Source organism: Halichoerus grypus, chromosome 11 (genome assembly GCF_964656455.1).
Source record: "Halichoerus grypus chromosome 11, mHalGry1.hap1.1, whole genome shotgun sequence".
NCBI classification, from domain to species: domain Eukaryota; kingdom Metazoa; phylum Chordata; class Mammalia; order Carnivora; family Phocidae; genus Halichoerus; species Halichoerus grypus.
The window spans coordinates 11,000,190-11,011,389 of NC_135722.1; the positions used below are offsets into that span (position 1 = coordinate 11,000,190).

Sequence of the window (11,200 nt, forward strand, 5' to 3'; positions counted from 1 at the left end):
GAAATGAGATTGATGATCACAGTTTCTTTTACACTTTATCCCATCATTTATTGGCAAGAGGTGGCTGACAATTGCTCTTAAAACTGTTTTCTGTCTAGAGGATTATTTATAGATTGCTCCATTTGATAAAACATTGATCAAAAAGGAGGACTCCACAAACTGTTCTTGGTCCTGGGCATCACTGAATTGATGCTTTGATTCTCTGTTACTCTTGGTCAGACCCTTACCCTCATACACAAACACAAACACAGACAGGAAATCAACTTAAAGTATTCCAGTTTATTTCACAAATACTAGTAATTGAGGCTACATCAAGAAGATCACAAGTACACAAACAATAAATGATCATATACTGCATCATGGGGTAAAGTGGTTACGGAGCAAGAAATGAAGGCTGGATGAACAGGTGTGCTATCAGGCAGTCTTCATGGAGAAGATGACCTTTAAGTTGAAATTTTTAGAAAGTTAATTTGAAGCAATGCATGTGTGAAGAACAGGCCAGTTCTGTGCTCAGTGTATGCCTGAAGTGGGCACGTGATAAAAGGCAGGCAGGGGCAGGACAGCTCTCAGAATAAGACAAAAATTGTGTTGTGTATCCAGGAAAGATATAGTCAACAATTTGGTTAAAATATGAATTGAGTGGGAGAAAGAGTGCTAATGTATGGTACCGTTGTAAAGATAACCTGGATGCATTACTAGAGGTCCTAGTAGACCAGCCTTAGGAGTTTGATGGGAATGTATATGCCACAAAAGTGATGTGATCCAGAATGGGAATATCGCTTAGCAGCAACACAGTGAAAGGGTATATTTTTATGCTGCTATCAAATTTTGAGAAACATAATTTTATTTCAGAAAAATGAAAGTAGAACGGCACCTAGGTGGCTCAGTCAGTTAAGGATCTGCCTTTGGCTCAGGTCATGATCCCAGGGTCCTGGGTGTTGGGCTCTCTGCTCAACAGGGAGCCTGCCTCTCCCTCTCCCTCTACCTGCTGCTCCCCGGCTTGTGGTCTCTCTCCCTCTCTCTCTGTCAAATAAATAAATTTTTAAAAATCTAAAAAAAAAAAAAGGAAGGAAGGAAGAAAAAGAAAAATGAAAGTAGAAAACCTGAGGTACTGGGTTAGATAAGCATACCAAGTGTGTGGTTATGCGATCACTTTCATAGTCTGGGGGAGTTAATATCTTCCTGTCGCTTTCTAATTTTGGCACTCTAAGTACATAAAACATAATTATTTTATTAATGACTTGTGAATATTACCCCAAGATGATTTTTCAGGCTTTCCACAGGAACTTGTCTGCTTACCCTAAGATGTGAACTACTTTTTCCTCCTTTTAATAACAAAAACAGCAACAGCAACATAAACATTTTGCTTACTTTTCTTCATGACTTGCTACCCGCCATCTTTTTTCTGACTTCTCATATCACATAGTCTCTTACTAAATGCCTCTGCAAATGTTTTATTCACTTACTTACCACCATGCCCTGGTTCGAATTTCTCTGCACCTCTGCCATTCATTCACCGTTGCTGTTGGCTCTGCCCCATCTCCATGCCTCCCCTGGAGGCAGACTTCTCTCTCACCCGCGCTGGGGGCAAGACTTCTCTTGTAGACTTTTCTCTTGCCCATGCTAGAGATGCTGTGTCTCTGATGGTGAGTTATTCTCTCTTTATTGGACTTTTCTCTACTTGGAGCTGCCCGCTGTCTACTGCTTCACAGTGCACTTTTCTGATAATTCTCATAACTTCTACCCTAGGTTTGTTTTTCCTCTTTTTTTCCCTGTGATTATAGGTGTGTGAAGGTTAACTTGGCTTCCCTTTGATCTCAAAATAATTCAGAGTGTTAAACTGCTTCATTTAATAATGAGCTCTCTCATAATGACACCAAATTTCATCTTTCCCAAAACTCTGTATTGGACACTGTCAGGCCTCTCCATTGCATTTCTCTTTGGTCACCTAAAAATGAAAGTCTGAGAATGAGCTTAATTTAGGTCTATCTGTGCTCCTCTCTCAATAATTCGTATTTCTGACTTCCTATCAGTTCTTTCAACCTTAGCAGGTGTCCTCCTTTGACCAATGGCTTGTCTAACTTTATCCTTCAATTCAACTTGTTAACAAGATCTACCAATTTCTCTTTCACTCAGTGTTTTAGATATGACCATTTTTCTCCATTCCCACTAACTCCCTTTTAGCTCAGGTCTTCATTAATTTATTTTCATTTCACATTCCTCATTAAATGATCTTTCCATGTATGGTTTTCCTGTTTTCACCCACCCACCTCACCAGATACTGAGCAACTTAGTAAAACTCCCCACTGCCCACTCATCAATCTGCAAACATTATTGAACAAATTATGTCAGTGAATGTGCTGGTGATTCAGGAAATAATACAGATTTTTATGAGACTTTGTGTCTTTGAAAAAATTATCATTAAGGGGATGTAAAATGTATGCATGTGGAAAGTTACATTTAGTGTAAGTTGTGTGTGTGTGTGTATTTGGTTTGAAAAATTCATCTTCCAGAGAGAAGAACAATCTTGACTAGAAAACCCTAAAGAATGACCTGGGATTTAAGGAAGAGATTGAAGAAAGAAGAAATTCAAGCAAGCACAAAAGAGAGGGCAGAACATTTCAAGCCAGGGTGCTGATGTGAGATGGTCAAGCACGGAGCATATTAAAGAGAAAGTTGAAGTGAAATGAGAGAGTGGGGCCATTAAAGTTAGTCTTAATTTAGTGTGTGTGTGTGTGTGTGTGTGTGTGTGTGTGTGTGTGTGTTCCCACAACAAATCCTGGCAGGTAAATTATTTCCAATATCCTGGCAGGTAAATTATTCCTAATAACTTAATTTCACAGATGAGAAAAGCCAGATCAAGTAAAAAAATTAAATAACTTGCCACAACTAATAAGCAATAGGCTTGGGATTCCAATGCATTTTATAAGATTGATGATCCTTCAACATTCCATGTTGGATTCTCCATATAAGATCACACATAAACAGGAAGCGTCCATTGCTAAGCTGATAGGATAAACATCCACCAAAATGACTAACACAAACCTGCAGGATTCTATTCAAATCTCCATCTGACTATCCTCCTAATGCTAAATATCTGCCAATTTGGTCTCCTTATCACCTCCAAATTCACTTCAGAGTAATTTCTTTCTCCTTGTCTACTCTACTTCTCACCTGACCTCGTGGGATACCCTCCCAGAATGTTCACCCATTCACTTCGTAAATACACTTTGAGCTCCCATGATGAGGGAAACTGGGAAACACGAGGTGAAAGACACAAGTGTGGGGAATTTCAAACACCTAATTTGTCCTCAGTATATGTTTCCTGCACAGGCTTTGTCCTCTAGATGCTTATAGTCCAGTAGGGGGCCATATATCATGCACATGTGTAGCTCTTTTGAACTCTGAAAAGGGCTAAGAGCCAAACATGATCAAACTGTCAAAGGTTTTTCTTTTTTTAGATTTTATTTATTTATTTATTAGATTGAGAGAGAGAAGGAGTGGGAAATGGGACAGAGGGAGAGGGAGAGAGAGAGAATCACAAGCAGACTCCCTACTGAGCGAGGAGCCGGACATGGGGCTTGATCCCACGCCTCATGACATCATAACCTGAGCCAAAATCGAGTCTGACACTTAACCGACTGAGGCACCCAGGTGTTCCAAAACTGTCAAAGTTTAACTCAGCGCTCAACCAACCTTCCACTTGTTTCCTCTATTTGCTCGGTTATAGGCACAAAGCAAATGCTTGCTGATTACATGTTGACTTCCCACAAAAGTTGCTGTACGAGACAGCAATGGAAAACAAGAAAAATAGGAGTCTATCACATATCCACAATGGGCCGGCGGGGGGGGGGGGGGGCAGTTTAGGTGAACAGAAACAACAGACAGAATATTACCCTCTGGAGAATAAATCCTAATGTAAAACTGGCAGATCATAGACAGAATCGAAATTTTGCCGGTAGCCCCTTAAACAAAGATTTTGTTCTAGACCCTTTGCTGTGAGTCAGAATGTTCTGAAGACATGATTCTTACGAATCAGCGGGAGAAGATGCCTCCACTTTGTCTTCCAACTCACTGTAAATTGGTGAATATATGTTTAATTCTTCATAAAGACGATCTTCTGCAATCTGATGAGGGAAAAATGATTTAATATCAGTCACCAGGAATTTTCCATCACTAGACGACTCATTTGAGAGACCTAGCTCATCTCTTTTTGTCTTTCTGAGTCTCATACTCTCCCTCATTACACCATAATTATTCCCTCCATCTCCAACAAACCAAGCCAGTCTGGCGGGCCAGTGGGCCCAGAAGAAATTATGTCCGTCAATAACAAGTTGGTGAGACTATTATGTGTCTGAGCTTGGGTATATCTGCTGTCTTATTTATCTTTGGAGGAAAGCAATAAAAAGGCCACCGGACTTGAATGCTTCAGGCAAGTGGACAGATGGAAAGAGTGTGTATCATCTGGAAGATTTGAATAAGTGTATACACTTCAAGTATTGCTGATTCTTTTTCATACATCAAAGGTATAATGGATGGGTAAGGCAAGTGGAAATGCAGCTGGTTGCCGTGAATTAGGAAGGAAAGAAAACTGAGGCTTCCGAGCAAGGATGAAGGTAAAAGCCAAGAAAAAGGAGAGAGCAGGAACAAATATAAGGGAACTATTCTGGAAGAGAAAATAAGCCCAGATGCCTGAGGGTTTCCATCATAGGCTACCTGCATATTTGTCTCTCGTGCTCAACACACTTAGAAGCATATCTGCATTTTCTAAAATTATGAAGATTCCACTTTTCTAATCCTCATTCATGGGGCTATACCATGAGATTTGTGCTCTGGTGAGTGGAAATTGTGATTTTAAAGTAAGAGATTTGGAAGCCAAAATACTGAAACATGGACAAAAAATTTTCTGGGCGAAATGTTCCGTGAAATCCAAGCCGTATTTTTAAGTGATGAAACTCAAATTCTTCAGCTTGTCATTCAGGATTGAGTATCAGGCCTCTACCTACCTTGTTCCCTTGGACTACTTCTCCAACCCCATAGATTATGAGGGACACAGCACTGCAAAATCCCAGAATGGTGAGAAACAAGATCATTGCCACGATTTCCTGTCAAACAATAAGCAACAAGACAAGTAGAGTCACAAGGTAGATACCCTGAAAGTGTGTTCCTTTATAGCAGCCCCTGATTTCATCACCATTTCATCCCCCACCCCCACATGATCAGTCCCAGTGAAGTGACACACACACGAGAAAGCCACAAAATTGTTCGAGGCAGGGGACTCCAACCTCGCAGAATTCAGCTGGGGAGGGTGTGGCAGCCAGCATCTCTGTGCATGAACCCCCAGAACACTACATCATGGGATAGAGGTTACAGCAAAGGATGATGTTCATGGAAAAGGAAAAGAGGGCTCTTACTTAGAGTGGGACCCAGGTCTTAGCCTTCCCACAAGAAATACATACCGTGGAAAAACAAGCCATAAAGCAGAAGTCCTCTCTGTAAGCTTCCTGGCAGTTGTAGATATAAACCGAGCTCCTCTTCAGGTTGACCGTCAGGATGAAGATTCCTATCCCAGCAGCTATGCTGCTGACAGTGTTGGCCCCCAGGGTTCCCCACACCTGATGATGAAGGACAACACTCAGACCTGAGCCTCCACCTGCTAGTGCATTCAATAGACCTGTCTGCATTTTTAGGGCTGGTTGCACCCAGTAAACTTTGCATTGGTTCAAAATGCAAATTAAAACAAGGAAATCTTGGAAACATACTCATTGTTTAATAAGCATCTATAACCTTCTTGCTAGGACTATGTTCAGAAAGACCCACATGGACACACATCATGTCTCCTCAAACAATCTCCTCGATCAGAAACAAATCATCTATGTGATCGTGTGATTGTACTTACAAGGACGAGGTCCAGTGTGAGGATATTTTTTAAACAAGTGCCAAGGTAATTATGCTTTATTGTTTTCTAAAAAAGACAGCTGATATTTTAATGATTATGTTTTTAATGATTATATCCAACACATAATAGGTTGGAAAAAAAAAACCCACATATCCACGTTCACTCATAATATGGGATATGATGACACGCCTCTCTCAAGACTCCTAAAATTCCATCTTTCTTATCTTCTCAAGGATGGATAAAGACAGAATGGCAACTCACCAGATAAGTAGCATGTTTCTTTTCAGCCATAAATGGCAAAAATCCAGAAATAGCAAACTGTACAAAAGGAAGGGGGGAAGAGCACAGTGAGTCTTGGACCTTTATTTCTCCTTCAGCCCAATCCTCCAAATATAAGGTAAAGTTGTGGGTGCTCTATAAAGCTATATATTAATATTCCCCAGAAGCTCACTATTTTCTTACTCTTATTTACTATAGAGTGCTTCTCAATGTTAAATGTGCATATGAATCATGTGACAGTCTTGTTAAAATACAGATTCCTTTTTTTTAATTGAAGTATAGTTGACACACAATGTTACATTAGTTTCAGGTGTACCGCATAGTGATCCCACAAGTCTATCCATTACGCCATGCTCACCACAAGTGTGGTTACCATCTGACCCCATACAACGCTATTACAACACCATTGACTATATTTCCTATGTTGTGTCTTTTATCATTTTGACTTATTCATTGCATAACTGGAAACTTGCATCTCCCACTCCCCTCACCCATTTTGCCCATCGCCCCAACCTCTTCCCCTCTGGCAACCACCAGTTTGTTCTCTGTATTTATGGGTCTGTTTCAAAATGAAGACTTTTATTTAGTTGATCCTGGAGGGGGCTTGAGATTCTTCATTTCTACCAGCCTCCCAGGTGATGCTGACCCTGACAATCCATGGGTTATTTTCAGAGTAGCAAGGTCCAGCAGACCTGCTACATGACTGTTATAAAATGACTCTAATTTGTTGTAATTATTTGTTTGTATGGGCATCCTGTGTGTTAGAGTGTCAGCTCCTTTGGGCAAGAAACGTGTGTTTGTGGCATGTATATCTCGAGTCTGACATATGTCATATAGACATACAGTAATTACGAAACTGTACATGGGAGATTTATTGAAAATATAAGTCGATAGCACAAATTCAAAACAATTTCAAAGTTTCAGAGTGTATGATGGGTTGAGAGACACCTAATAAGCTAAGTGTATGGAATGAAGGACAATAGAGAGAAGGGTCAAATAAAATATGGCAGAGGTTCAAGGAGAGTCGTGAACAGGTAAGTGACCTGATAAGTCCTAAGTATTTAGCAGAGTGCCAAGCCAATGAGATATTGTTTAGAGTTAAAGTATGTCCTTGTGAATGAAATGTTGATACAAAAACCAGCATGGATTAATCAAAAATAATTATGCTGAGTGAAGGAAGACAGAGTGTAGAGAGAAGATGCTGTATAATTCTCTTTATATAAAATCCTAGAAAATCCAAACTCATCTAAAGTGATGGAAAGCAGATCAGTGATTGCTTAAGGATGGAAAGAGAAGGAAGAGAGGGAGGGACTACAAAGAGGTGCAAGGAAGTTTTTGGAGGTGATGGATATGTTCATTATATTGATCTGATAATGTTTTCACAGGTGTACACAGGTGTCAAAATGTATCAAATTATAGACTTTAAATATGTGCAATTTATTGCATGTCAATTACACATCAATAAAGCTATATATTTTTGTGTCTCATTCAGTCATCTAGTTTAGAAACAGTACAATGATTAAAGGAGATACAATGAGAAAGCACCTAAAAGAGTTTCTAGGACATAGTAGCAGTTCATCAGATGTCTTTGACCTCGTTTGACCTTGTTCTCCTCACCTCCTCAGTCACTTCCCCCTGCCTTTATGAAGATAACTTGATTGATAAATAGTGTTAGGGATATTTTTCTGGAATTGGATTCTGAAAGTTTAGATTCATTTTTTATTAGCTAAATGTCCCTTGGGCAATTCATTTAACTTTTATCAATCTTAGGTTTCTCATCTGATAAAAGTGTGCTAACATGTTTAACCCAAGTGCTTTGTAAACTGCAATATGTTTATACACTCTAAATACTGGAATAAATAATTGGTTAGACCTGACCTAGACAAGAGAAAAGCTATGTGCAGTGTTATTTCAGAAGCAATTGTAGTTATTTACTCACAAACACTGCTCCCCAGAATGGGTAGCCTGCTTTAAATGACGAAAAAATGTCTTCTTTAAATTCTGAAATATTGATCACGGAGCAGACAATTGTTCCAAAACAAAGACATATCAAGCCAACCAGAATTTGTGTTACCTGTAAAAAATGCATATGTTCTATAGAATAAGAAGGTATTTTCCCAAGATTTCATTAAATTCCTTATGATTGAGGCTAAACATGAGAAATTGTTTTGGTGTTTTAGGCAATCCTGAGATGGAATTCAAATGCAATATTTTCCAGTATCATCAGGCCACTCTAAGAATGGATACAGGCATAACCTAATGCAGGAATGACCAATACATTTCTCATGTACCTTTATTTACATAGTCATGGCGGACAACAATAATTGTTCTTTCCATCGAAGTGCAGACAAAAATTATTAATAGGATGTTAATGATATTAATCCACCAGCAACTGACCAGAGTTGGCAGATCCTATTTGCCATTCTTATCCTAGTCTTCATGAGGAAATGCTTCTCTCTACTCAACTGGGCCCAGTGTCACCTCTTCATCTGCCAGGTTTCTCATGCCTCATGAATCCAAGTGGGGAAACTGTTCATGCACCCAAATACTCTTTCCTAGAGCCAGTCCTACTCTGGTTGAGGTTGGAAGATGCTCACTCACCCCCAGAAATTCCAGCTCCCTCTTCAAAAATATCAGCCATGTATGGCATGGTGGGGATGAAGCAGCCTTCTCCAGTAAGGGATTTTCATGGAGAGATACTTCCGAAAGTTCAATTTCAGGTGCACTGTGAAGTTTAAACAGAAATTCAACCATGAGAAAATTCTCTCTCTCTCCGTGAAAAGTTCTCAACTGACAGAAAGGGAGGATCTTGATTGTTTATTTTTTCAAAAATGATCTTGCAATTAAAATCTTCACTGAAATGTGTAAGAAGCTGAGGCTCAGAGGGTCCAAGTTGATGACCAAGATCACTGTCTAGCCAGATGGAGATGAACAAAATGGAAGAAAAAATGAACCAAGTCCTAATCCAGGGTTACCACACCAAGTTCTTTCCCAGTGATCTATGCTAATGAGTAAAAATAAAAACAGGCACGTTTACCTATGTGTTTCTCAGTCTTTTTAACTCAGAAATGGACCCGAATATATTTTGTCAATGACACACTCAACTTCCTGCGCAGAAAGGAACGGCTCCGAAGGGTTAGTTCAATCTCTATTCCTGCTGTCATCCTCAGAGGAGGCTAACTGGAAATACTGTCCCTTCTAAAACTTTGGGATATGCTTAATATTTTGCAATGATATTCAATCCAATATTGATTCCCAAAGCTCTGTCATCAGCCTCTCCTAAACACTTTAAAAGGGAAGTCTTAATAAGATGTTTGTCTTCAGTATGCAAAGGAAAACTGAATCATGCACCTCTACCAACCTCACTCATGAATATTTCCCCTCTAAACAGTGGGGCAGGATCCCATAGCTTGAGGTTCACAAAGAATAACCAATAAGGAGCCCCAGGTCATGTTGAAAAGTTTCCCTTAACATATATCAGATGCAGAGGCAAGAAATCTCAATCGATAGTATGAACTCCCCTACCCCAATCCCAGAATATGAGCCCCTGCTCCAAAAAAACTGAAGTTATTTCCAGTCACAAGCTGAGTAAAAACCTTCCTCCCTATCACCCAGAGAGAACTACTGGCAAAGTATAGCAAAGAGCTTCTTTATACTCTTTTTTTTTAAGATTTTATTTATTTATTTCACAGAGAGAGACACAGCAAGAGAGGGAACACAAGCAGGGGAAGTGGGAGAGGGAGAAGCAGGCTTCCCGCTGAGCAGGGAGCCCGATGCGGGGCTCGATCCCAAGACCCTGGGATCATGACCTGAGCCAAAGTCAGACGCTTAATGACTGAGCCATCCAGGCGCCCCTATACTCAATATATTAATTAAACCAGATGGGTCTGTGCCTAAATCCATGAACTGGCATCTCCCCAGCACTGTGACTATCTCTGGCCCACTGGGAATAGGAAAAAAATAGTAGCTTGTACTTACCTGGAGGGTGCTTGTGGGTTTGGGAGAGCAAGACCTGCTCTGCTATTTTCTGGGTCCATTTCTTCATCAGTTGAGCTGTCCACCAGTGAGGAATGTTGTTACGGTGAGCGTTGGTGGGCTTCCTCCTGCGTGTGCTCCACATGGGCAGTTAACATGGGTTGGCTCATGACACTGATGACTATCTTCATACTTCATTTGTCAGATAAGTTTCCCAGCTGATTAAGAGCAATAGGGTTTTTCGTTTATTAGTTTTTTAGAACGAAGAACAAAATTGAGGACTGAACAGAGAGTGGTATGAAATGCGGACATTTGAGACCCCTGGAGAATAAATCTGCCTGAGCCCAGCACAATTTACAGAACCAACAAATGAAACAGTTTAGTGGAGATTGAGAAGGTGAGAGAGAATTGCAGAACAGAAAGAGATGTTCTTCCTTTCTGGAGCTTTCTCTACTTGACCATTTCTGTATCAGAAGTTTCCCAAAGGTACCTCTGGAAACCTGTCTTCCTTGTTTAAGGCATAGGGGGCTTCACACATAATCTAGGGCTGAAACACTACTAGTGAGTGTATCTTAGCCTCTGAATCTCTGGATTTGTCTCTAACTTCAATATTTATTGTCTTTTTCTCTCTCTTCCTGTCTTTTGGACATGATTTATATGGCTCTCTGCAGCAGATGAGCTCAGAGACTGGACAGGAAGAATGCTCTGAGCCGCTCCTGATAGAGTGTGGGAGCTAAGACTCCCTGGCTGCTAAACATTACACAGACTCTCTGCTGCTTTGATTTTTGTGATGGCAAGGATGCGGCCATGAAGCACCAAGGGGTGTGAACTTGATAACAAATCCTATGAGTAGATCTAAGCAGCACTGGACGGAGCACTGTATCTAAATTAGGGTCAGCGCTTAACTGATGTGTTCATCTTAATAGCATAACTAGCTAAAAAAAAATGAATACATGGCAAAATAAATACACAGGTGAGATTCACAGATTTGGGATTCTTTTATTTCAGTTTAATTATAGACATACCCCTGAGTGGCTCTTCCTTAAA

General features: G+C 40.2%; 1 protein-coding gene across 2 annotated transcripts; it reads right to left on the reverse strand.

The window, feature by feature from the left end:
* Positions 1-259: 259 nt before the first annotated feature.
* On the reverse strand, positions 260-10,329 carry MS4A2 (membrane spanning 4-domains A2). 2 transcript variants are annotated; one of them, XM_036110614.2, is made up of 7 exons: positions 10,157-10,329; positions 8,780-8,903; positions 8,118-8,252; positions 6,161-6,217; positions 5,460-5,615; positions 5,007-5,105; positions 260-4,127 (listed from the first exon to the last, which is right to left on the reverse strand). In XM_036110614.2, the coding sequence occupies exons 1-7, from the start codon at positions 10,213-10,215 to the stop codon at positions 4,029-4,031; spliced, it is 729 nt and encodes a 242-aa protein (XP_035966507.1). In that variant the 5' UTR covers positions 10,216-10,329; the 3' UTR covers positions 260-4,028. The 2 variants fall into 2 exon arrangements, with proteins under 2 accessions (XP_035966507.1, XP_035966508.1); XM_036110615.2 differs by lacking the exon at positions 8,118-8,252.
* Positions 10,330-11,200: the final 871 nt, after the last annotated feature.

Coding starts and splice junctions, on each gene's coding strand:
- MS4A2 (XM_036110614.2), bottom strand. CDS start 10,215: ATGGACCCAGAAAATAGCAGAGCAGGTCTTGCTCTCCCAAACCCACAA. Junction 8,904..10,156: donor AACCCACAAGCACCCTCCAG/GTAAGTACAAGC, acceptor TAAACTTCACAG/TGCACCTGAAATTGAACTTT. Junction 8,253..8,779: donor GGGAGCTGGAATTTCTGGGG/GTGAGTGAGCAT, acceptor CATTTTTTACAG/GTAACACAAATTCTGGTTGG.